The 27939-nt window shown below is 44.9% G+C and overlaps 1 protein-coding gene across 4 annotated transcripts in view; it reads right to left on the bottom strand.

The window, feature by feature from the left end:
* Positions 1–27939, bottom strand: part of USP47 (ubiquitin specific peptidase 47) — a 1403064-nt gene that overhangs the window by 1311722 nt on the left and 63403 nt on the right. For 2 of the 4 annotated variants that reach the window (XM_085648188.1, XM_085648189.1), the window contains exon 2: positions 14207–14266. The exons of the other annotated variants lie outside the window; for them this stretch is intronic. In XM_085648188.1, the coding sequence (XP_085504314.1) occupies positions 14207–14266 (60 nt within the window). The remainder of the gene's footprint in view (positions 1–14206; positions 14267–27939) is intronic. 4 annotated transcript variants of the gene reach the window in all.

Raw genomic sequence — 27939 nt, 5'->3', positions numbered from 1 at the left:
TGCACGTCCACCCCTACCACCACCTCTAAATGAGAGACCATAGACTTGAGCCAACATAAATTTTGTTTTTAGATCCTTAACCTTTTTATCCTCCTTGCCTTTTGCTTCCAATTCCTGTCGCTCATAATACTGAGCCATAGTCAAAAGGGAGACGGGGGAAGACATTGTCCATGAACTCTCGCTGGCATTTAGGCGACTAGCCATTTCTGGCAACATGTTAGCAACAAATTTGTATTCAAACAAATGCTTACCCAGGTCATCTGTCAACGACTGCCCACTAAAGTCATGGAATGTCTCTTCAAATCGCGTAAAGAAATCAGAAAAACTGACTCATCCGCTTTGTTTACAAGATGCTAATATAGTCCAATCTATTTTCTTAGGGGGTATAAGAGCTTTCAATTTAGTCACAATAGCTTTGGGAAGATCTAATATCTCCGGTCGTGGTTTCTGCGCAGGCACTCTAGCCGCATCTATTTGCTCTAAATGCACCCAAGTATCACCATAGGCTACATTATCATTTACCTTCCGAATTGATCTCTACATATCGGGGCAAAATAAGTCCAATATCTGGCAGTCATAATACAGGAGCTAATAGCTCCTTCCACTTCTTCATGAAAAGCGGCCACATTTTTCCATGGGTCGGGCAAAGCAGCTTTAAGAGCCATAACATCTGCTCTACTCCAAGGAGTGTAGACCCATTTATAAACTAAATATCCCTTTGCATCATCTGAATCTTTATCATCATTCGTTCCCGCTCCCTTTTGGGGGACCATACAGAAGTGCTGCTTCACGCATGGGTTTCATAGTAACTTCCATATCAATATCAATAGTATCTTTATCTGTCCCCGTAGCTCCCTCTTGTCGCTCCAGGTTCTGCAATGTTTGTTTAGTTGTAGCTTTACCAGCGGCTTTTTTCTCCTCTCGCAGACAGAACGTGTCAGTACGCAATTTAACCACTGGCCTAATTAGATCAGGATCAAGGATGAAAGGTGCCATCACAAAAGAGTTTATAAATTCTAATTATAACAGAGGGCTCTAGATCATCAGAATGTTTTCTAAAACTGAGTATTACTTCCCAAGTAAACATCTCTACAAAGAATAACTGCTCTAAATCTGTCCACTGCTGAACCATTGCTATAAGCTCTGGAGCGGAGGCATTTCCACGAGCTGCCTTACGAGCAGCGGATCTAAGAGTGGCCTTTGCATTCAGTAGTCAAAGTAGAGGGAGTCTTCCGCCCGTCTTGCTTATCCATATCTTTTTCTTCTGAAGAATGCTCCTCATCAGAACCCTCATCCTCAGAGGCACTAGGGAATTTATACAGGGGTGGAGGTCTACCTAATAGGATGGAATCATCCTGAGGTCAATTAAGTATGGGATAAATAGGGCGCCTAATAGGGTACTGGCCAGTTACCTCTAAACAACGCTCCCTATCTTCTTTTTCTTTTATTTCCTTCATCTCCTTATTTTTCAATTACAATGCTTTTTGATATATCGTTTTTCGCTGTTCTTTTTCAGCTATAGCTTCTTCTTTCCTCACTCTCTCATGCACTTTTTTCTCCCACATTTTTACAAAATCAAACATATCTTGTTGACTCTCGTTTAAATAGATATTGCTCTACATACTGACTATTTTTAAAATCAAAAGGACCCATCTACTAGCCATCGTAGATCAGAATCCTTTTTCGTATATTTGTTCCACAGTGTACTATGCATTATGGAAGAAATACCGTATTTAATATACATGTACCTATTAGGTGTCCCCTCTAGGGGAGCCGGCTGACTTCTTTCTAAATCCATTTTGGTACCTCCAAGACAGCAACACAACCTACGGAGTGCGCTAGGAGGAGGCAAAGTAGCGAAAAATCTCCACATTACCTGCCTTTATCTATTGCAACAAATAAAAAACAAAACCAGAATCTTGGCCAAGCAAATCCAAACTCAAGAGTGCCGCTTCAGCGACCAAACCAAACAAAAGTCTCCAACCTCCAACTACCAATCTCTTGGTCGACCTAACGGTCACTGCAAAACTTGCGCCAAAGGAGATCTCAGTCGGGACTGGCCACCACCTGGAGGGTCAAATCTGGAAAACAGGAAAGTCACTTCGGTCTGCAAAGATAAGGCTCTCCTCATGCAGGACGTCTCCTCAGTAAGATTCCATTCCTCCGTCAAGACCACTCCTTCAGGCGGCCGCGTCTCCGATGAGCCCCGCAAGTCGGGGGCCAAACTATGGAAATGTGCCTTTTTAGGGGCACACCAGTGCAGGGGTCACCCTTATCTTGTCCACGGGTCCTTAAACCAACAAAGAAGAGATTGGCACTGAAGCTGGAATTCAAAATAACAAGTTTATTAATCACTCATGAGTGGGACTACATCAATATAACACCCTCAGGCGCTGTAGGAGGCAGTACATGGAATACAGAAACCATGGGCCTTTTATACACAGTTTGTTGCAGAGTAAGCATGTAGACACAAATAGAAGGTACAAGCATACACAGGAATAGCTATCGACTAACATGGGCAGATGGACACCATTTAGTCAGCAAAGTGGGAGGGGAGACGAAACTGCTTACATCAGTAAGACATGGTGGATAGTTATATTCTCAAACAGGTGCATTCTAGCAGCTACAGGCCTTTGAGCTCATACATTGCTCCGGCTCAGTACAGAAGGAGTTAACTAAAGCTGATGACTCAAGTAGAATAGAAAAGCAGGCAACAGTCAAGACGGCAGAATCACAAGGCTAACAAAATGGATGCTGCAAACAAGATGGCTTTAGCTCATGCTAACAGCAATTATCTTCGATTCTCACAAAACATGGCAGTGAATGTGGATAATTAATGGCCGAAAAAGGTACTCTATTCATCATGTACCAGAACAGAGAGATGTTCAAGGTTGAGAACTACAGTCCAAGTTCGATGCAATGGGAAACTGAAGGGATACTGCACATGCATTCAGGTAACCATTTGGTTGGTTCCTGGTGGCATGAAAGGAGATAGACATTTCTGAATCTCAGAATCTTATGGTACTTTTAAATGTGTGTTCTCACAGTTAGAAGAGAGAGATTCCTTTTAAACTTCGAGAGGTACAGACCTCTGCTTGCCTTATTCTTGCAAGTGTTAAGTTTTATGCTAAACAGTTATTTCCATTTAAGAAGGCCTCCTAGAACGCAAACACCCGATATCCATGGAGTGGGCACAACTCCTCATCCTGTTTAAGCAAGCAGACAATACAGGGGACACCCCAGACACGTCACAGCCCTCTCCCCGCACCCCGGCGACCCCCCCCGACCGCCCCGGATCAACGGAAGACACAAACAACCCATAGGAAAGACAACATACCCAGCAGCGAAGGCATGTACAGACCCGGTCCCCCGGCTGGGCGTTAAATGGCAATCCGACCACCCGCCCCCTCCCTTCCCCCCTGGGGAGCCTTAAAGCACACCGCATACACCTACCACCAACCCGTACATACTGTGTCATAGGAGCACCTCGCCCGCCGGCCTCACATCCCCCCTCCCCCCTTCCACACTTCACGCACTTCCTCCCTTCCTCCCATAACATACCCAGTTTCGGGGGCCCCCCCTACCCCAGGGCCCTTTCCAAACAGCCTCACAGGCGTAGATGATCCCAGTTGGCGGTTTACATTCTGTTGTTCTAGTTACACGACATGCTAGGGAATGTGAGACAAGAGGAGACGCTAGATAGACCGTGATGGGAAGATAAATTCACCCCGATCGAGACGGCAGATATAGACACGACCAGGGCGTTAGCCAGGGAGACCAGATGATACCGGCACAGGGGAGGACAGATCTCTCGAACCATCGGGGAAGACCCGATGGCTAATGGACTACAGCTTCCACACACTATGTCTTTCCCAATGACCCAGAATGTTACAATACAGCGATTCAGACTCATATCTGTGAATGTTTCATATGATGTAATATATGCAAAACCCTAATAAAAACATGTCAAAAAAAAAAAAAAAAAAAAAAGAAGGCCTCCTAGAAGAAGAGCCCAGTTCGCAGAGTGGGGAGGAAGGGAGAGTTGGTAAGGTATCTATGGTTAGATACAGTTTCTACCAGAAAAGACATTCCCAAAAGGTAAGTAATTTGTTCTTCTGGAAGAGAGACTTCTAACCGCAGATTCCTACTTTTAAATACATATCAAAGCAATAACCTATCCGGAGGAGGGACTGCAAACTCACTCAAATCAAAGAGTACTGTAGATCAACCGGGCAAAATGCCCATCTCAATGGACCGACTGCCCAGACAATAGTGCTTCGTGCACGTATAAATCAATGTCCATGTAGCCGCCTGGCATATGTCCAGGAAAGGCATCCCGCATGCCAAAGCAAGAGTAGCAGCCTTGGGTCTTGTGGAGTGTGCTCTCAAGCCTTCTGGAGGCTGCCTTTTCACTAATGTGTAGCAGATTTTAATGCAGAGCACAATTCATTGAGAGAAGGTCCTTTTCTTCACTGCCTTGCCCTTTTTTGCTCTAGTGAAGTCAATGAAAAGCTTATAGCCCAGTCTTTGGTACGATTACTATAAAAACTAAGATGTCTTTGGATCCAAGAGATGGAGCGATGTTGGACTTGCCCTCTCTGCAGAGTCGCTCCTAAAAATGTTGTCTTCTCCCCTCCTATTTGTGCTGAATTCGTTTTTTTATTGGAGTTAGTGAGCACAAGTGCAAGAGCCCTATTTAAAACAAGGTAAAATTGGTTTATACCCAATTGGCACATTTAATTTACTTAGAACTCTCTAGTAAAGTGATCTGCCATATACCAAGGGCCTGTAAAATAAATGCTATTAGTGGGCCTTCAGCATTTATGGTAACAGCCACTTGAGTATTAACCTTAAAACATGTCTTAGGTCTGCCACTGCTGCCTGAAAGCAGTTTTAAACTGCTATTTTGACTTGGCAAAAACACGCCCTTGCCAAGCCTTTAACTCCGCTTTCATTACATACGCCATTTCAAAGGTAGATCCTATGTAACCCAAAGGTTAGGGTGCATGGTAAGTAAATGATTTTATATGTACTTTTAAGTTTTACATGCCCTACTTGTGAAAAACACCTAATGAAAACATCGAGGGAAGAATCTGCGCTGCAGGACTCAAGTGCCCAACGAACCTCAAAGCTGAATGTCAGAGGAAGGGGGTGCATGCCACTGAAGTGTTTAGACTGCACGAGGGTGCTTACCCCATTACACATGAAAATAATTGCTGTCAAAGGTTTTTGTAAGTCGGCGCGATCATGACGAGGTGGGTGTGGGTACTTAAAGTCCAGCCTTCTTTGCAGTTACCTAGAGTGAGGCGCCACTCCCCTGCAAAAGGCAGAGGCGTTTTGTGTTCCCTGAGGCTGCTACTCGCAGTAGCAGGAGAAATGTAATTGAAGCAGTCATGCCCCTCCCCCAGAGCGCTGGTACGTAAAGAATTATCTGAAGCGCGGCGTCCCTGAAGCAGGTGCAGTGCTGATAAAATAAAAGCCACAAGGTGTCCAAAAATCTATTATTATGGAATTTAAACAGCTAAACACGCTTCCTTTTTAAAACTTAAAAAAAAAGAATGGAATTTTAAAAACTGCTTGGAAACACAGGCTCACATTAAAACTATACCTTTAGGGTAGATTAAGTGAAGTCAACCGACCGATGGTAGGTGGTGTAGGAGGGATGGCTGGGAGCAGACAAAGAAATGTGATTTTGGGGGACCGATTTGAAACAAAAAGGGCTGCCTGTACTTCTCTATTGTGAATAAAAAAAATCGTGCTTGCTTTATTTCGGGATGAAACAAAAGCGCACATGATCTAGGAGCAGAAAATCAGGAAGTGATATCACTGCGTCAGTTAACGTACTTGGCTCAAGTGATAATGTGGAATCCAGTGTCGGAGTCATCCACAGTCCAGACCACTAAGCCTACGTGGGGTTAGGGGTCGGTCAAAAGTTTAGAGAAAGAGCTGCAATAAATTAACAACAAGTGTTCACACATGTGAAGAGCAGCTGTTAACAAAAAATGTATTAGGAAGGAACACAAGCCCGAGGCAGCCCCCCCCCCCCCCCCAAAAAAAAAAACCAAATTGTGCACATGAAGGAAAGTAAATTAAAAATTAAAAGAGTAACACCACAAGTAACGGGCAGTCTGCTAGGAGTGTCCAAACCACCAAAATGTGAGACTAATTAAGTATGCTGACCGAACAAAAGCAGGCATGTATGAAGGGCAGGAACAAATGGAAAAGAAGGGAGGTGCTTTAAGGCACAGATTAGGTTACAGCATGCCTCGCAGAGCAGCAAGTGCCCAGGCAGGGCCTAAACAAGCATTGGCATAGCCAATAGGTCTCGCCTTTGGGGCCTTATAAGTGTTTAGCCAAAGCTATTGACTTTGCCAATGTCTTTAAGCTGTGCTTTAGAGAAGTGTGGCTGCTGTGCAGCATGCTGAAAAGTTTTAATAAAAAAGTGTCAGAAGCATTTTTGTTACCTTATATTTGACAAAGAAGGCATTATGTACAACTGAACCACCATATTAAAAAAAAGTATTTACAATAAAATTCTCAGTTTTCTTTTGTTCTTGCAATGCTGGCAACTTGTTTCTGCCTAGTCCAATGGTCGTTTGTTAAAGCTTTTTTTTTGAGGGGGCACAAACAATCAGAGGGTGAAGGTTGGGAACTAGTACCTGTATTTTAACACTAGCAGCGGCCAGACGCTAGGTGAGAATCAACAGATGCCAGATTCCAAGATCAGGCTGAGGTGGTGCTGAGTGATGCTGAGGTGGTAGTGGTGGTGGTGACTGGTGCTGAGATGATGCTGAATGATACTCAGGTCTTGCTGATGTGGTGGTGTTCTAGTGCAAAGACGGTGCCGAGTGATGCTGCGGTGGCGCCGAGTGATGCTGCGGTGGCGCCGAGTGATGCTGCGGTGGCGCCGAGTGATGCTGCGGTGGCAGTGTCTTTGCTAGTTAATTTTGGGAGCATCATTCACACAATTCACTAAATAGGGTATACTTTTAATGGTGTTTAAACTTATGCTGCTATGTGTACTTTTATGGGGTTTTTTAGAACCCAAATAAAGTCAAATGATGATGATGAATTACAACATTCTGTTTAGATGGGCTTTAAAGGGCACACTTTTTTAAAACTTGTGGCGAAGGATTGATTCGAAATCTCATCACTTTTTTCACGACAATGGTCAACACTGCTTTTTATTTCACAGAAAGTTTACTGGGGACAGTGAGGCTATCCAGCTAAGAATTTCTTGTCAAATTGTGCATCTCAAAGCCAGCAGGCATGGTAAAAAAATTAACAAGATTTAAAGACGATATAAATATGGGTGTGACGGTTTTTTTTAATGTGAAGGTCGGACATGATCATGCCCACTGTGGTATTAACAACGATCAAATCAAATAGTGTTTGCAGACAATGGTATTTGCCAGTTAGGAGCTCAAATGCAGACAAACGAAAACAGAAAATTCGCAAAAAGTGCTATGTTTGAAAATGCACAGGACCAGTACAATCATTTAATATATTTTTGCTGAATGTTTTCTGGTTCACCAAAGACGTCTTAGTGAACAAGCTCAGTATATGGAACACTAATGTCATTGCTAAAATATTTATCCTAAAGCTATGCCAATGCACGTTTTTTGCTGCTCAGCATCGTCAAAAAGCACAGACTATCCCAATTGTTGTCGATGGCGCGACCTATCGGCTTTGCCAGTGCTTGTTACTTTTAAAACCATTATTTTAAGGCCTCGATTAAGCTCGCAGTTTGTACAGCAATCCACAACGTTGGCCACATTTAATGCAGAAGTCAAAGAAAAGATGCAGTGTGATGCTGGGAGGAAGCGCCCCAGGGAGGGACAGCACTGGACTGGTCATGAGAGCCAACCATGGATTGCTCATTTACATTGCAGACAAATGAACGGAAGTGTTGGACGGAGCAGTATTACAAAAGCGCCGGGAGAATTCCACCGCTGCCGCTAGCAGCGCCCTCATTAGTACTGTGGCTTGAACAAGTACTCACACATGAGCTGTATTCAGTGGACAGGAAGACGGCATCACAACATGGAGGGTTTCACAAGTAAGCATATGACGCTGTGCTTTGAGGAGCGCTAAAAGGAAATAAAAACAAGCATTGGAAGGAAAGCGGGAGAGTGGACAAAAATAAAACAAGCATGCGAGTGGTGCGTGTGTGCCCATGACGAGAGAGGAAAGCCAGATGGCGCCTCTGCTCGTAACTGTGCGCGTAACCGCACGCTCTAGGCCACACAAAAAGCAGTGGTCAGCTTTTTAAAGCCCACTCACTAAATGTCTCGCCAGAGCAGCGCATGCGCTGGCTCAGGCGAAACCTAAAAAGGGGACCTGCAGGCACACTCTTCAGGTCACTTTCTAGACCTGCTGAAGGACTCCAGAGGACTGCTTTACTGCACCTGGAAGGACTGCTTTGAACCCTCAGATGTCTGCCCTGCTGCTTGAGCCCTGTTCCAATACTTGAACCCAGGAATACCAGACTGACTCCAAGTGTTAGTTGGCTAGCCTCTTTATCAGAGCCTCAAGGACTGAAAAAGCTTCAACCGTCTTGAACCCGCACTTGGACTCCGCCGGAGTGAGTCCCTAGCCCCCTAGTGGTGCCCTTCTAGTCTTGGACATTGGTGGGGTGCTAATGGTGCCCTGATAGTCCAATTCCAAAATTTGGGACTTTTAAATTTTTGGCCAAAAACTGCTGTGAGAACCAAGAGGACAGCAGGACCGACCTGCTAGTCTATCTGCCCAAAGTGCATCACCAGTCAGCCTAAATTCACGGCAGCTCCTGCAACGTTCTTCTATGCAGAAGCAAATCCTGTTCAGCAGTCCTTTGCCAAAGGGGTATCGGGCCTCGTGGAACACGCATCGGCTACATCCTGGTCCGGTCAGAGATTTTCGACCTCCAAAAGAGAGATCGTCTGAACATAGAAACCTTCACCGTGACTTCATCCAGCAGCTGCCCAATGACAATGCCTGCAGCCTTGCCCCACGGAACTTCTATCTACTCAGACTTTTTCTTCAAATTTCTTCCAAGTCCTAAGGTAACACCGACCAGACCCATTCAGTTTTTGCATCTAACTTGCACTCCATCGCAGTCAGATATATTTTTCAACTTTGACCCCGGTCTCATGCGACTAGATGATTTGAAGTGCTAGTTTTAAATTAAAAATAAAAAAACTTTATAAATTCATAAATCCAGTTCAACTGATTAGATTTGTCGTTTAAGTGTCAAATTAAAAAAAAAATTCTTTCTAGAGTGGTGTGGGACTTTTCTTGTGCTGTGTTTTCACTTTATTACGGTTCGTGTGCTGTGTAATTACTTTAGACATTTCCTCTAAGTTATGCCTTACTGCTTTTGAGCCAAGCTACCAGAGCGTTACGCACAGGTTAATTTAATGAAATTCGAGGTTCACCCTAACAGGGACTGTGGCTACTGTTTGAGCGTTTAATACCAAACACAACCAACAACCCAATTTCTCACAGGTAAGACGAAGCAAAGAATGTGGGGAGGGTGATCTGACCGACGTGGGAGAAGGCCAACATCTTTGGAAGAAATGAGGCTCGAGTCCGAAGAACCAGTTTATGCAGGTAGAAGCTAGTATATGGCAAGTGAACAGAAAGAGCCTTAAGCTTGCTTATCCTCTGTGCTAATGTAATGGCAACCAAGAAGACCATCTTAAGATTCAGAAGTCTGAGAGGATAGCTGCATGTGTTCAAAGGGAGAACACATCAGACAGATTAATACCAAAATCAAATCCCACTGGGGATAGGGATAGTGGAAGGCAGAAACGTGCTGCAAAACCTTTAAGAAAAGAGTCACAACCAGTGACTTAAACAGGCAGGGCAGATCAGGCAAGCACAGAAAGACCAAGATAGCCAACAAATACACTTATTAGTGCCCAGAGCATGGCTTTGCTGAGCAAATGACAACACAACAGTAACACCTCAGACAGTTACGCATGCAGAAGGCCAACAAGCCCCAAACTTATTACAATGGCAGATGTATACAGATTTCGTCAAGGGAGGCCTGGCTTCCAGAATGGTACAAAAGGGGGTGGTGATGGACGGAGCATCAGAACCAATCAAACACTCACACCCAGTCAACAGATCTGGGTTTGATCCATCACCGTTCTTTAGCCCACTCTGCCACCCCAGTTCAGATATGGCCATATGCAAATCAGTCTGACCCTGTGCCTCATGGGAACAGTCCAGCCCGAACTGCCAAGCCATGCCTTCCCTGGGCCGGAAACAAGCTTCCTAGGACCGGTTTCTGCCATTTCAGCTGTCTTCAGCCAGGCTTGCTTGAATCCATGATCCGGTGATGGACGGAGCATCAGAACCAATCAAACACTCACACCCAGTCAACAGATCTGGGTTTGATCCATCACCGTTCTTTAGCCCACTCTGCCACCCCAATTCAGGGTGCGAGTGTTTGATTGGTTCTGATGCTCCATCCATCACCATCCCCTTTTGTACCGCTTTGTTCGCCATAAGTTGGCAGGGTATGCTCAGACGTGAGTCCCTTGCTCACTTTGCCACTGGATTCAAGCAAGCCTGGCTGAAGACGGCTGAAATGCCAGAAACCGGTCCTAGGAAGCTGGTTTCCGGTCCAGGGAAGGCATGGCATGGCAGTTCGGGCTGGACTGTTCCCATGAGGCACAGGGTCAGACTGATTTGGATATGGCATGTCTGAACTGGGGTGGCAGAGTGGGCTAAAGAACGGTGATGGATCAAACCCAGATCTGTTGACTGGGTGTGAGTGTTTGATTGGTTCTGATGCTCCGTCCATCACCACCCCCTTTTGTACCGCTTTGGCTTCCAGAATGACAACAATCTGGGAGGAAGATCAAAAAGTTTCATATGTCACCAACTAATTTCCAAGCATGGAGGTGGAGCGTGTGCAGGTTCGGATGCAGGACCCCGCTCTGCTTCTGTGACCAGAGATCCTCTCAAAGTGGCCGCCCTATAGGAGGACCAGCTCTCATGTCCAGGAAATCGGGAGATCATACTCACCATGCCCAGTCTGGAACCACTAGGATGGCTTGGGCCAGTCGGTCTTGATCTTCTTGAAAACTCTGGGTAGGAGTGGTAATAGCGGGTAGGCTTACAGGAGTCCCAAAGTCCACTCCAAGCAGAATAAGTCTCCGAGTGAGAGCCATTTTGGAAATTCCTACATGCAGAAGTGCTGACACTGCAAGCTCTCAGAGGTGCACATAGATCGAGCTATGGTTCTCCCCATTCTCAGAAAAGACCTTGCACCCTCTCTTGGTGAAGGCAATTCATGGTCCGAAAGGCATCAACAACCGAGTTTGTCTGCCCTGGTATTCAGAGCTCCCACCAGGTGTTGCACGACCAGGAAGAAGTCCTGACGTCCCAGCCATGTCAGAGGAGCAGGGCATCCTGGCACTGGGTCAATTACCCTATCCCGCCCTGCTTGTTTAAGTACCACATGGTCATAGTGTTGTCCGCAAAAACTTTAACTCTTTGATGGATAGCAGGAAGTCTTTCAAATGAAGTGACAGCCTGCCACTCTAAAAGACAAGTGCATGACCCCCGCCTCCAACCGGATAGTGATGTGTCTCGGAGGGTGCAATAAAGAAGTTTGGAGGTGCAGCAGCAGGCGGGGGTGGAGGACTGGGCTGCACAGAGTCCCTGGTTTCTATGAGATTTGGGGGAAACTAGACACTGGCAAATAAAAGGCGGGGAAGCTTGCTGGCCCTGTGGCTAAGGCTTGCATTGAGAACAAGACTGGAGTCTCCCCCCCCCACCCCCCCGTAGTCACATAAGGGGTGAACGGAAGCGTGCGGTTGGCCCAAAGATCGGCCGTGGCTTTGCTATCTTTAAAGCCCTCCGGCGCTGCATCTGCTTTGTCGCCTAACAAGCAAGAGCCATCAAAGGGCATGTCCATGAGGCTTGCTTGGACATCCCTCGAAAAAACCCATTGGCCGAAAATAAGCATGGCGCTGAAGCGCCACTGTGGAGACATTACTCCACCTAGCGTGTCCGGGGTGTCCAAACCACACGTGATAGTGAACTTCCCGATGTCCCAACCATCAAGCACAGCTTGTGTAAGGATCACACAAATCTCCTCCGGAACGAAGGGCAGCATCCTGCACTACCGAACCCCACAAGGCATGGGAGTAACAGCCTAAAAGACATGCTGTGTTCACTGACCACAAGGCCATACTGAACACTCCAGATTAAAACATTAGTTTTAACTTCCACTGATGGCAGTTGGAGATAAGAGACCTTAGCTGCCCTCCTCATCACCATCGCAAAGGTTGAACTCTCCTCAGGGCTGGGCCAGGTGAGGAGACTAACCCAGAATCTGGGGAGGTCTCTGGTCCATTCTAACGCGTCTGTCTCCGATGTCAGAGCGATGATTGAGGCACTTTCATACACACACTGTGGGAGTGCAAGAAAATACAAAAGGTATTGGGCCCAAATATTAGGAGAGTTAAACAGCATATTGGGGGCGCAACTCGAGTGGGAGGCCAAATATACCCTCCTGGTTATCCCCTCGGAGATCAATCTCACACGCAGTAAGCTCACACTAGTCAATTTGGGGCTAGTAGTGGCTAAGCGGCATATAGCCCGTCACTGGGGTCGATCGCGCCTCCCCCGCGCTTACGGAATGGACTTATACAGGATGGCGGAGAGGGTCACGCACAAAGCTAGGGGGAAGATATGGGCCCCGTGGGTGAATTACTATGGGATTGACGTCAGAGAGGCAGAGGAGGAACTGGGCATAATGGGAGGAGACCCAGAGAAACGGATTAAACCCAGATCAGATGACTGGGGGCGAGTGCTTGCATTGTTCAACACTGCCTCCATCATCCCCTTTGGTTTTGCTTTGTTCGTCCTAAGTTGGCAGGGTATGCCCAGACGTGGGTCTCTTGCTCACTTTGCCACTGGATTCAAGCTAGCCTGGCTGATTAGCCAGAAACCGGTCCCAGGGTGCTTGTTTCCGGTCCAGGGAAGACATAGCTTGGCAGTTCGGGCTGGACTGTTCCCATGAGGCACAAGGTCAGACTGATTTGCAGATGGCCATGTCTGAACTGGGGAGGCGGAGTGAGCTAAAGAATGATGGATTAAACCCAGGTCAGTTGACTGGGGGTGAGTGCTTGCATTGTTCAACACTCCGTCCATCATCCCCTTTGGTTTTGCTTTGTTGAGCCAGAGAAACGACCACACTAGACTCTATACCAGGTATGCCACGAACGACCCATACTTTGTATGCATATAACCCTCAATATTCTAACAGCATAAATATTAGTTTGTCTCGGTCACGGCACTCCATATCCTCAGCATTGTAATGATGTTTTGCACTTTATATATCTCATATATCCAAGACTTCTCTGTATTTACTGTTAACAAAAAAATAAATAAAAAGAAATATATATTTTTTTTAAAGAAGTCTACAAGAAACAGATATCGTCAACTACACGGCAGATGATCTAGACTAAAGAAATAAAAAAAATCTATAAGAAAATACGTTAGAGCTGCTCTATTCGGGACTGCACATTCTTCTTAAATAGCAAATGCAGGGTGAACGTCATCCTGGTGGCAATCATTGTTGCAAGGAACCACCAACTGGAATAGGAGGCCTAATACAGTGAGCTACGTTACTTAACAGCTCTAACTTATTATCCTATGATCTTGGCGCTGAAATAACGAGCTTTGAGCTTCAGAAAGCATCTAAAACATCTTAAAATGTGGAAAGCTGCAAGATTACGGAGTGAGCCTCATATGCAGATTTAGTATTCCTAAATACATCATTGTAAAAAATTACGTTTATTGGAGCACCAATTGAAAGGAAGCAAAAGGATACGTTATTGTGCACCTTAATGACATAAGAGATCTCCAACATCAATCTAATGGACAACTGCTGTCAGTTAATATGATTGGCAACAACCGCTCTAGATAACTAAATTGGCAAACTATTTTTCACTTGGACTAGACAGCGGGGCAATCATAACAGTCTGTAAAAACAGATTCTATTCTAAATAACAGGCAGTAAAACCAGCGCAAGCCATGCTTTACCTGCTTGCCAAATTACCAAGGTAAATAAAAATCAACATGAAAACTCTGCTGTGTTCTGAAACTGCAGAAAAAGCATGTGAGTACTGGTCCAACATGCACGTTAAGACTGGCAAACAGAGCATGCTAACACCCGTTTAGTGGTCTCCACTGCACAATCTACCTGTGAAAACTTCTTCTTCATTTCATCAAAGATACTTTGTCTGCAACTCCAAAACATGCCCTATGAAACAGATACAATAAAGCAAACATCTTATATACAAATAAATGGTAGAAAACTGGTTTATACGTAAATCTCAAGACGATAAGGACAGTAGATACTAAAAGAAAAGGAAAAAATACGCTTTGACGATGTAGTATATACATGCATTGGGTAACTACAGAGCTCTAGCTGTAAGAAGCTGGGAAAAGTCCCTTTTTGATCGAGGATATTTGTAAGATGTACCATTGTTGTGGCACTTCTTTACCCGGCATGTGATTGAGATTAAGCTATCCGCGGGGTACTCTTTTAAAAATTAAGAAGGAGGACATTTTGTATGGTAAAACGGTGACTAACTATCACATTCTGTTGGTTTAGAGCTCAATCACACAATCAAAACAATTGTCAGTTTTACACACTGCCACTTAGTCATAGGCCAGTGTGTGTTGCAAAATGTTATACAAATAACAGCATGTCCCTCTGCTTGCCCCCGTGAATAATTTTCTCTGATGTCGTCTTTTGTATAAGTGTATGGCTTACTACGTTTTCTTGAGAGATGGGCTCCGCTGGTCAGAAACAGCAAACCGGTAAGTTGTAACATTTCAGTGAACATTGTGCTAGGAGTAAAACTTGAACTTTATGTTCATTTTAAGACTTTTGTTCTTCTAGCTCACAGGATAATAAGTTAGCAGCCCGTTTACAACATTTGGTGTTAGAAGATTATAGTTAAGTCGCTTTTGAGCTTCAGACAACTATGGGAACAGTGGTTGCTTCTATGATACATTGAGGGCCTAGTTCCAAACATACCAATGAGCCATCAATACTACTCTATTAAATACCAGAGCATTATTACAACAGTCCCATTAAGAATCCACAGTGTAACCACTGGAATTACTATGCAAGCAATCATGATTAGCTATTACTGCCTCATGAATCATCAATAACATAAGCCATGTACTGCCTAGTAGATAAGACACAATGGGGCACACTAATGAGACTAGGTTACAGGTAAACGAATCTAATATGGCTCACTAATTAAATAAAAAAAGCTATGCATGACATTCCCTTTAAAACCCTTATAAAAACAAAAACCTGCCATGAAAGTACAGAGATTTTACGGTGAATGGACTGTATGTTCTGGACATTTTTGATTTTAGGCTATAAGCAAGTCTTTATGCTTCACCTCAAACACCCAGACTACCCAGGCGCAATTGTATATTGACGGATGACAGAGGCAAGAAAAGAGAACGAGGTAATCATGTCCCAGACAGAGTGCTGTGTGGAAAGCCCCACCTAGGGGTTTCAAGGGTGTTCAGCAACGCTCAATCTGCGATTCCAGTGATGAAGAATGAAAGTAGTACTGACATGTGTACAGATAAGTCACTAGACTAGATTGGAACTAGGTGCAGAAGATGAAAGATTCTGCTCTTGCCTTGGAAGCCAGTGGGCAGAGACTTCAAGGGCATCAAGAAGGAGGTGAGGGGAGATGAAAATATCCAAAAGGTAATGCTACTGATGGCAATATGTAGTCCTATTTACCTGGGTTAAATTCTCCGTTTTAACCAAAGATGCGTGATATTTTTAAACACTTTTACTAACTTAAATCCCAAATCTTTTGCACAGAGTGAGCCATAATCATAGGAGAAGGAAAAACAATCAAGCAATGACTGGAATGCTTGAATTATTCTTCGTTATTCATGGCACAAACACCATCCCTTTGTGTTGAAATAGCACTCACAACACTGCAGCATATTTCCCATGGCAACATTCTTTTATTCAAAAGACCTACTGTTTGCAAAAAAGATGTTGAGCTATTCGCGGGAATGAACTAGATATGAAAAAAATTCCTGCCAGTGAACTATAACAACTGACACGTGTAGTGGGCTCGTGCTCTAGTCAACATTATAGACTTCTCAGGTTTGAAGCTAAAATTGGTTGAAACGTGCAACAACCTTCTTTAATACACCATATAATTTATTTACGGTTTTTGTAGAGTGCAACACTCATCCCATGGGATATCACGGCGCTTTATACCAAAATAAGGACTACTGATGGCGTATGCGGAGATGATTAAGAGCTGGGGAAGAGATAAGTTTTCAATTTTTTTCGAAACTGGAGATAATTTGTAGTAGGTCTTAGGTCAGTGGGGAGTTCATTCCACCTTTTTGCTGCTAGATAAGAAAAGGAGTGACCGCCTGTTCTAACTTTATAGATGCGTTTGGTTTTAGCCAAAGCTGATTGACATGAGCGTAGGTTCCTATTGGGTACATAAAATTCAATTTTCCCTTGGAGAATTGTGGGGCCAGTCTTGTGTAAAGCCCTGTGGGCATGGCTAAGCAATTTGAAGGCAGCCCTCTGACGCATCGGGATCCAGTGAAGTTTCTTTAAGCATTCTGATGCAGAGTCTCGATTACCTTTGTTGCAGATGAGTTTGGCCACCAGATTTTGCAAAACCTGTAAGCGGGAGAATAGATGTTCGTTCATCCCTACAAACAGCGCATTGCCATAGTCCAGGCGACTGACCAATAGAGCCTGTGTGACTGAACGTCTGCAGTCTAAGGGTATCCAGGGAAATATCCTTGCGAGGAGTTTTAATATGGCAAAGCCCTTGCCAAAAGGGGATCGGACGTGATCCTTCATGGACAATGCATCGTCCATGATGATTCCCAGGTTCCTGGCATGTTGTTTTGGAGAGGGGGCCAATCCCAATGAAGGTGGCCACCATGTGGCATCCCACATACGTTTGGCGCCACCGAACAGAAGAATCTCCGATTTACCTGCATTCAATTTTAGGCAGTGATCATGCATCCATCGTACCATTTCGGAGAGGCAGTCATGTAGCTTGGTTTTGGTTACATCTGGCCCTTCGTCCATGGTCACCGTCAGCTGCGTGTCGTCCGCCTAGGAGCAGATGCCAATGCCCCACTTCCTTCCAATGTCAGCAAGAGAGGATATATAGACATTGAAAAGAGTGGGGCTCAGTGAGGCTCCCTGAGGGACCCCGCAGCCGATGGGGTTGGGCCTTGAATGGAACTGACCCATATGTACTGCCTGGGTACGGTTGCTCAGGAAAGAGTGTAGCCAGTTCAACGCCGTGGATTGAACTCCTTTGCTCTGAAGTATGTTCATCAGACACTCGTGGGATACTGTATCAAATGCCGCTGACAGGTCAAGCAGTATCAGTGCCACCGCTCCACCTTGATCGGTGGAGGATCTGATACTGTCCGATACTGCCAGCAGCGTTGTCTCTGTGCTGTTATTGGCTCTAAAGCCAGTCTGGGAAAGGTCTAAAAGGGAGTTACTTTCTAGGTACCTAGTCAGCTGTGCATTGACCAATTTCTCTAGAGCCTTAGAAAGGTAGGGAAGCTGGGAGATCGGTCTGTAATTCTCTGGATTGAGAATGTCAGATCCCGCTTTTTTCAGAAGGGGGGTCACAGAGGCGTGCTTCCAGGCATCAGGGAAGGTGGCAGTGATTAATGATTTATTGAAAAGTTGAGTGATGAGGGGGCAAAGCGTAGGCGCAATTTCTACAAACACGAAGTGAGGACAGGGGTCCGAAGGGGATCCAGATTTGACTGCATTTAGAACTGCTAGAACCTCGTTTTCAGAGAGTGGTTCAAAGCTGGTTAAGCGGGGTGCGTCTCCTAGGTCTGGTGGGGCCGTGGGTGTTTCTGGTAACATCACGATCTTAGATGGGTTATCTAAGTTATTGTGGGTATATTGGGGAGTGAAAGAAGAGTATATTTTCTTGATCTTTTCAGAAAAGAAGATACTGATACGCTCACAGGCCTCGATCGAGGGGGTGAGTGTTTGTGAAGTGCTAGATGGTTTGCTAAGCTCCTTCACTATCCTAAACAGCTCTTTCGCTGAGTTGCTATTTTCTTGAATGCGCTGAGTAAAGTAATCCTTTTTTGTGTTTTTGATGGCGAGAATATACTGCTTTCGTTTATGGACATAGGTTAGTCTCGTTTCGCTGTCTTTGGACTGTCTCCATAGATGTTCAGTTTTTTGGCATTGCTTTTTAAGGTTTTTTAGATGAGGGGTATACCATTTCTCTATTATAGATTTTTTTCTGGATTCCCGCATCGGGGCTAGTTTATTTAATGTTTGCAATATTCCAGCATCTAGTAGGGCAACGTCATTACAGACAGAGGAGTCCTCCGATGGTTTGATATTAGCCACTTGAAAGTGTTTTTCAAAATTGGATTCGTTGATTAGCTTCCAAGCTCGTTATATGAGATATGAGAGGCTACCTTGGATTTCGGAGGTTTACCGAGAAGGCCAAGTGAGAAGGAAATAAGGGAGTGGTCAGACCAGGATAGGGGGTGGATCTCTCTTATGCTGGTGGATTCGATATTAGTGAACAGTAGGTCTAGTGTGTAGCCAGCTGTATGACTGGGGCCCACTACCCACTGCTTGAGATTGAGAATTCACATGTCATATTCAAGCTGGGACGCTCCCGGAGAATCCATTTTCTCATAGTGAATGTTAAAATCGCCAACAATTAGATAATTTTTGTGTATCAGACAAAGCGGCAGTAGTCGATTCAATAATTTGGCGCCGAGACTAGCTTGTTGTCCAGGGGGGTTGTATATAAATGCACCAGCTAGGATGGTAAGGCCCTCGTAAAGTACTTTAAAAGGTAAGGTCTGATGTTCGATGTGGGCAGTTATAGGTTCCACAAAGCATGTTAATTGTTGCCTGAATATCACAGCAACCCCCCCTCCTCTTTTACCAAGTCTGTCTTGCGTAATGATTTTGTAATTAGGGGGAGGGCGTTTGCTAAGTCTGGAGCATTGGTCTCGGATAGCCAGGTTTCAGCAATGAAAACTAGATCCGGGGTCTTAGATATAAGTAGATCCCAAATGTCCAGGGCGTGTCTAGGTAAGGATCTAGCGTTAAAATATAGACAGTTCAAAGTCAGGTGATTTTTTACATGGGTTGTGTGGTTTCCTAATAGGGTTTGACCCATGCTGGACCAGCGACTAGCGAGGCAGGAGATTGGTCCATAAGATAGTCCTGGCCCCGTTTGGGTACATAGATGTGTTTTTATACCCTTATTGTTATTATGAAAGGCTAGCAATTCACTGCGAGAGTAGCGTATGTGTGGACGACATTTGAGCCGAACCGGCAGGGGGTATAGCCCCTAGTCCCGGCCGGTCTTGCCTTTGGCGCGCCTTGGGCACGCTGCCGGCGCGCCCGCTACGCTCGTCCGCTGCGCGTCCGGGCCAAACACATGTTTTGTAAGGGAAAGGAGGGGGCGTGGCCTCAGGGCGGTGGGCGTTGCCTCACTGTCCGCGTAATTGGCGGCAAGAGGATGGTTACACCCGCAGCAGCGTTCAGATCAGCTGTGCGGCGTGAACGGCGACTCGATTTCAGGGGGGAGTGCTCAGGGCAAAGTGACACACAGGTAAAAAGCAATTTGGCAACAAGATAATTCTTTAAAAGAAACAAGCAAAACTCCCGGCTTCCGCCTCAGGAGCTATTTGCTAATCATACAGCAAAGAAGGCGGTGCTTACACTAGGAATGGAAAGATTCCACTCCACAAGGGTTCTTGCAGAAAATGGAAAGTAGTAAGGATGCAACAATGATATTAGAATTCATGTATCATATTCCATATTTAAGACCTCTGCGTCTTTACAGATCAGCAGTTGGCTGAAGATGTGAAAAAGGCAAACAGTGGGCTATGGCTCATTAGATTTCACCTAGAGACAGCTTAGCGGTCTCATACGCCTCATCATTTTCATGGTGGTGAGGGGGGGGGGGGGGGGAGAGGGGCAAATCACAGTTACGATACATACACATATGTATGAAATGCAGATGCTAATGGCCAGCATTCATCATTGATTGTTCTGTTCGGCTGTCAATCAGATATTGCTTCTGCTCATCTCTGCATACAGCAAAACACACAAGATGATGTACGGAATGTTGCACATTGGCAAAACATTCACCCCCAGTCACAGATCTGGGTTTAATCCATCATTATTTTGCTCACCACGCCACCCCAGTTCAGACATGGCCATATGCAAATCAGTCTTGACCCTGTGCCTCATGGGAACTGTCCAGCCCGAACTGCCAAGCCATGCCTTCCCTGGTCCGGAATCAAGCATCCTAGGACCGGTTTCAGGGTTTCACCCCTCTGCAGCCAGGATAGCTTGACTCCAGTGGCGTTGCGAGCACAGGACCCACGTCTGGGCATACCCTTCCCACATCGGGCGAACAGCAAAACACACAAGATGATGGACGGAATGTTGCACATTGGCAAAACATTCACCCCTAGTCTCTGTATTGGGGTGAATGTATGACTTTGTTCTGCATTCTGTCCATCAATAGTGCTTTTTGCATTTGTCACCCCGAGTGGGACGGGTATGCTCAGACGCGAGTCCCATGCTCTCCATGCCACTGGAATCAAGCTATCCTGGCTGAAGAGGGGTGAAACCCCGAACCGGTCTTAGGATGCTTGTTTCCAGTCCAGGGAGGACCTGGCCTGGCAGTTCGGGCTGGACTGTTCCCATTGGGCACAGGGTCAAGACTGATTTGCATATGGCTGGGTCCAAACTGGAATGGCATGGTGAGCAAAAAAACGATGGGTTTAGGCCCAGATCTCTGTACTGGGGTGAATGTATGACATTGTTCTGCATTCTGTCCATCAATAGTTCTTTTTGCATCTCTGCATACAGCACTGGGTTAAGGGTCAGCACACTTTGTATAAGTGTGTTTTAGTTGATGTGGAATCAATCTTGTCTTGGTCAGGTTTTGGGATATTCAAATGATGGCAAGGCTTGAATAATATATGCAGAAACAAAATGATCTTGCATAAACTACTGTACCCTTCTAAACTAGACCAATTGTAATGCAAGGCTTGCTCAAGGACACTACTTGCAACATGCATTTGCTCACTGGTCCAGCAACAGCCATCCTTAGCATATCATATATAGATAGGACTAAGTGTCTCTCCCCGATCGAACAAATTGTTTGCTCAAACTATGTTGTTCTCAATTATTGGAAAGTCCCCCACTTTCCCCATCACTGGGCATGTAGACATCACTCACTCTGCCACGCCGGTGTCACAAACCATCTTCCTTGTCTGATTGCTATATGGTTAAAGAGTGAGTAATTCTGTCCAGTCTGGACAACTACGCACAATGTATTTGTTCAGAACAATGAAGATAGCACCTAAGTACTGTATTCTGATTGGATGTGTGTATAACCTGCCTTTTGTGGTTTTCAGGCATAAAATACCCAGTAGAATTTTGCACTTTGAGCAGCTTGCTATTTTAGCTTGGGCCTCCATGAACGCATGAATAAAGCTGCCTATGAGATAGAACTGTGTCTGACTCTTAATTCAGAATCCACAACTTCAGTCATTCACTCTCTTCAATGTAAGTGACAGCATTTTTCAGGTACACATGCACCTAAAAGTAGTCCACTTCAATGCCCAAGGCCAGTGGGCATATCTTTGCTTTCATTCAGATTCTTATTTTACCTCACACTCCCTTGATAAAGATAAGGGTTCATGGAAAGGTTAAACACATCGGAACAATAAGTGCAGTTTACATGTAGTTTATCTGTTGAAACATTTAATAAAAGGTTATTATTATATACTTGATCCCTACCAAAAAAAAAAAAAAGGTGTTTCTTAGTCCAGAATATATTGGTAAATAGTTTTAGCCATTTGTCCAAAAAACAGTCATACAAAGGAGTTACACTTGTGAAAGCAAAGGCAAATGCACGACGAAAAACAACAAGACCCATGTTACTTGTACATACATCTGTTTTATAGTTTAAAGAAATGTGCCCAAAAAACTAAGTTGGTTCAGTAAGATAAGCAAGTTATCTAAAATGGGAATTTTTGTGTTGGTATAACAGTATCTATTTTGCACGAAGATAGCCTTAATTTGAACGAGCGGTTGATCAACTATCTTTTTTGTTATGTATGCGAGAGTCCCCATAATTTGTATTAAGGCTTTTGTAACTATATTATAAAATAAATTACAACCTTTATACTTTTTGAGAAAAGCAAGCCTCTATCTTCAGGCGGCAGTAGGACAGCCTTTCTTTACGCGGAAAGAAAGGGCTGAAGAAGCTAATCATGACTTCCATGTGTAACTTCACAATGCCATTAGTGGTGGCTAAATGGGGTTTAAAAGTAGGAGCACAATAGATGTCAAAGTCCAATAGATGTAAAACGGCAAACTCCTAAATGTGTTTGTTACTACTGCAAGGCTTACCACTCCCTTAAGAAAAAAAACGGAGTTACCGGATTACATTTAATAAGCTTTAACTTCCAATTGGGAGCAGGTAGACAGTCGAGTTTGGTCTCCACAGAACCACAATTAAAAGTGCTCTTTAAAAATAAAATTAGATTTTGAGTCACAATTCTGAAAATGCCACTTTCCGAAAGTTAGACCTGACCCGACAGTTGGGGGTAAAATGACATGGTGAGCAAAAAACTATTGATTTAGGCCCAGATCTAGTCGATAGGAGTGTCGGCAATACTACAGAGAGTGACCCTAATCCTCTCCGTTTAACCATGAACCCTCTGTGGCAAGCTCCATATAACCCCAAGACCTATCCAGCTCCGACACTCACTAGGGAAATTCTAGCCATGAATAACAACAGATCCCTAAAATGGCAGAAGGTGGTATTGCAAGGAGACAAGATCTCAGCCATACGGCATGACTTGGCAGTAGGTACACTGGAACTCCAGTCCGTGGATGCCAGCGAAAGTGATTTGGCTGATGCAACCGCGGTTCATTCCTGTACCTTCGATCAAATTAACGCTCACTTTATAGTCCATGGGTCGGGTCGTATGTGCATCAAGCCACCAAGAGGGGTACACTCATAGGATACTAAGGATTGCCAACATAAGCGATCAATTCTGGCAGCAGCAATTAAAGATAAGAACTGTCCCTTGATCCGAATTGCCAGGAAGCGCTATAAGGCCATCTTGCATTTGACAAAGTCAGCATGGGATGAAGCTCGCTGGCAGCAACTTATGGAAGTAAGTGTAGCAAAGGATGCCAAATTAGTCTGGTCTTTAGTCACTTGGGGGAGCAAATCAGGCGCGCCTTCAGCACCTAATTACATCCCAGCCAAAGTATGGTATGACCATTTTCGGAAGCTCTATTCAACCCCAAAGGTCTTGCCCCCGAAGGAGTCGCCTGAGCTGCTAGGACACCACATGGACGATGAGCTCTTTCAACTAGGCAAAATTGAGGCCGCAATGGGCAGAATAGTGCCGTCTAAGGCAGCAGGCCCAAACGGTATACCGGGTGACCAGTTTTTATCTGATACTCCTAATTGGGCCCACTATATTCTTCTCCTGGCAAACCCAATAGCCAAAGGTGCCCCAATCCCAAAGTCATGGAAAGGAGCAGAGGTGGTACCAATTAATAACAAGCATTTGCAATGCAATAGGTCTTGCATTTACGGGGGTTTAAGCTATTGGCATTGTAAATCACAATGCCTTTTAGTTATATTTTGGGTTTTAAAACACAAATAAAAGGCATTGTCATTTACAATGCCAATAGCTTAAACTCTCGCAAATGCGAGACCTATTGCATTCCAAATATTTGAAGGCATCACCGAGTTGCATCCTTCTGTCTCCCATGGCCCCTAAAGAGCTCCCCATTTGCTACGAGTTAAATAAACAAGCCAGTGGTCACAACTGTGCATGAAAGACACTCCTGCAGTAAGAGAAACTTGTTAAAGAAAATAGTGCCTACAGTCTAAAGAAGACGTACCATATAACAACCAAAGTAAAAGGGCTAGTCCTCATGGGAGGTTACAAATGAAGACAAGGTGTTACTAAGGAGGGACTAACAAGCCCAATAACGAATCAGAAGCCAGCATTCACGAAGGACAATGACACAAGCCAATGACAAATATGGGCGGAGAGTGGACGGGGCTTCAAGTACATACTCCAATACAGCATGGCTCGCAGAGCAGCGCATGTGGTGCCCAGGCTCGACCAAAAAAGTAGCACAGGGGCTGCAGGATGTGGTATGAGCTGTGAAAGTGGGCTTTAGCCTCATCTGGACTTGGTTGAGGCTGCTGCGAAGCTTTGCTGATGGTAGTGCAGGGCCATACCTAATACAGTGTGGCATCATCTCCAACATATTTTCCCCATAGACTGATAGTAAACACAACCTGTTGTACACCCATTCACAAAGGCTTTTGAGGGCACCAACCTGCTTCGAGTTTCAAGTTTATTTTATCAAGCAGGATAATTAAAACCATTGCATGTACATTTAAAACACTTTAAAATACTTACATGAAAATACAATATAAAAGGAAACAGGAGACAGTGCATAAAATCAAGTTAGGCTGTGCCTTTCTGAGCAAGAGGGTAATGAAAATTCTACATCGACAGAACCATCACGACAGACAAGACAGGGGCTTAATTAAATCAGTGATCATTTTACACCCAGAATGTTCAAATTAACCAAAGTCTGCTTCAAAAAGGGAATCCCCTGAACTTTGTTTCCTACGTGACATGACTTCATGTGGTCCTGTGATCACATCATTCGGATACTGGTGGAACTCCACTGGCTCCCATCACTTGCCCACACCATCTTCAAAACCAGCTGTATCCTCTATAAAGTCACCATGACTTGCATCTCTACCCTACCTATGTGGCTGACATGCTCACTATCGGTGGTGTCTCTTGGCACCATCAGACTGTAGGCTAAGAAGTGCAAAAAGGGGAGAAAGTGCAAGAGGCTTTCTCCATCTGTGTGCATAGGATCTGCCATGACATCCCTGTATCCATTAGGTCTGCGCCAACCCTGCTCCAATTCAGGAGTGGAGGACACACCTCTTTAAAGAGCACAATGTCATGATGCAACAGCAGTCCACTTTCACGCTTAGAAAACAGCTGCCCTGCCAATCACAGGCTGACTGTATCTTTTGCCTTTGACCCTGCTCGGGGTCTACTGCTTTTTGGCTAGGTTCTAGCAGCAGAAATTCAACATACATACTCCTTCGCCACTAAAATCATATATTCCCCCTCAAGTGCCCTCTTCTACTTCCTATGATACACTCATACTTACCCTATGAGCAGTAGACTGGGAGCTAAAATCAGCACCGGAGAATGAATGCCCATCAGCACCTTATTGAACCAACTGAGTGTAGTAAATTGGTCCAACTGTCTCCAAGAGGATTGAGTAGGAGGGTGCCAATGACATGCATGTCTAGAAGAAAAACTGGGTGTATTTTCTCAGGCTCTTCACAGGGTAGAGAACTGATGATGCCTCAATCCATCCTCCACCGGTCTTCAGCCCCCTGGGGCTCTCCTTGTGTACCCTATGACAAGGGCAGCCCTGCCTCTGCAGTCCCCGAGCAGGGTTGGCCCACCTCGAATAACCAGTGTTAACACAATGCCAATTCTAGCCTCCAAGGCGACCCAGGTGTAGGAGAGTAGGGTCTGCTATCCTATGGTCACCCCAAATTTTTGCTTCACTGGTTTTTGACATATTGAGGCTGTGGGCCTGCTAATCAGACCCCCAGCCTGCTGTTCTCTCTACTAAATTGACACTATGCACCCTAGGTGCATAACCAATTGGAATTGGATCACCCTGTGAGCCCCTGTACCAGTGTACACTAGGTACCCAGGGCATTGGTGTATCTAAGGCCTACCAGGGGCTGAAGCATGTATTATGCCACCCCTGGCCTGGCCTAGCAATTTGACACAACTGGCTGATCACTCAGCTGGGGTAAGTTGGTGTAACCACTTCTTACTTAGGTGTAGTATACCTATACCTAACCTTAAAAAGGGACACATGTTAACCTATAAGTCACTCCTATGGCAGGCCTTAACAATCCTGAAGGCAGAGTGCTTGGTTCCATGTGAGATGGTGCTCTGGCATGAGCTGAGCCTGTCTGCAGTGGTCGGAACAACTTCCTTCTACCGTTTCCAGATATCGTCATACCATATACTCTTAAGTGCATTATGAACCTCGCGGTTAAATGCTATCTTTGGTTTGGCTTTATCAAAACATGTCGAGTAAGGGGTCATACGAATTGGAATACTAACCCCTCGCCAATTCTGGCGACGGGGTTAGCATTCCACCCTTCTAGAGGGACACGACATGTACAGTACCCGAAACCCGGGTAAAATCAGACATAGCCTCAGCTCCACAAAATGGATGCTGCCAGCACAGACACAAGTCTGCCCTCCTGCTGCTGGGAGTCCTTCCAGCTTGGGAGACGTGGACAAAGGGTTTCCTGCCAGGGGAGGTGCGTGCACCACCCCAGACAGGATTTTGTGTATTGGTCAGGTAGGGCTTGAATGGAATCAGACATGCCTGAGGCTCACAAGGAGCCTCGGTGCATATGCCAGTTCAAACCGGTCCTGGAGCACACCAGCCCCGGACCTGGGGCGAGCTGGACAAAGGATTGGGGGTGTAACCACCCCCCTTCCTGGTCCCACCCTTAGGGAGGGACCTAGCAGGTAGTCCGGCCCCTAGAATCCGCTTAAAGGTAGGAGCTGTGTCCTAAGACTGCAGACATCCTGGTATCAACTTACTACAAAGAAGAAGACGGGAACTTCGACGCTGCACAGAGGACAGAAGGAAGTCTCCCCTATGGTCAGGGAGTGACCATCTTGCTAACGCAAGCACCAACCAGCTACTCGACGTCTGCTTTGCCGCCGCCTCCTGCCAGAGCCCGAGCCCGACAAGACCTGGACCTCCAGACCTCTCACCACGTAGTGCATAGGTGCATGAATGAGTGACTCACTATTTGTATGTGTTGAAGACAGCATGTGTGCAGGACTGTATGGGTGGATGAGTGTGTATGGGTGTGTTAGTGAGCGAATGACTGTCTCAATAGTGTCTTTATGAGTAACTACATATGTTTTAAACTAGTATATGTGACTATTGGTGTATATAAGTGAGTATATGTGAGAGTGAGAGATTGGAAGAGTTCCTGTATGAATAAGTATGTGTTTCTATAAGTGATTGTTTAAAAGACTAAGTATGTGTAAGTTTCCGTAGAAGTGTGGTGGTGTGTGTATAACTGTATATGCAAGTAAATGTATGTTTGATTCTTTATTAGCATGAGTGACTATGTGTGTGAGTAACTCTGGATGAGTGGCATTGTGTAACAGGATGTATAGGTGTATGAGTACATATGATGAGTGAGTACATGTATGAGTGACTGTATAGGACTGTTGGTGAATGAGTGGATGTGTATGTGGATCTTAGAATTACTGAAGAGGTTGTTGTAACTGGTATCGGTATGTCCATTGTTTTGAAAATTTTAGTCTCTATTTTTGAATGTGTGTATCAAAGGTTATATTAGGGTGAGAGGAGGTCTGCCACTCTATCACAAGGATGATGTCATCAGTGATGTCATCAGTGATGTCATTTGAGATGTCATTTGAGATGTCACTGACCATGTCATGAGTGATGTAATATGTGACGTCATCAGCAGTGCATTGCGGGTGCGCGAGTTATAGTTAGTTCAGCTAACTATAACGGGGGAATTTCAATGGTTTTGTACAAGTGAAAAGTCCAGCTAACTATAACACCCCTGAAACCTATGGTTTTTTCAGTGAATTTCTGAGGTTTTTTAAATGCTAATTCCCAACTATAACGTGCCTGAAACCTATGGTTTTTTCTGTGAATTTCAAAGGTTTTTTAAATGCTAATTTCTAACTATGCCTACAGAGATAGGACATGTGAAGAAAAAA

The sequence above is a fragment of the Triturus cristatus genome, chromosome 3_2 (assembly GCF_964204655.1).
Source record: "Triturus cristatus chromosome 3_2, aTriCri1.1, whole genome shotgun sequence".
In the NCBI taxonomy this organism is placed as follows: Eukaryota; Metazoa; Chordata; class Amphibia; order Caudata; family Salamandridae; genus Triturus; species Triturus cristatus.
The sequence above is the reverse complement of the archived record's forward strand: the minus strand, read 5'-3'. Positions and strand labels throughout refer to the sequence as shown.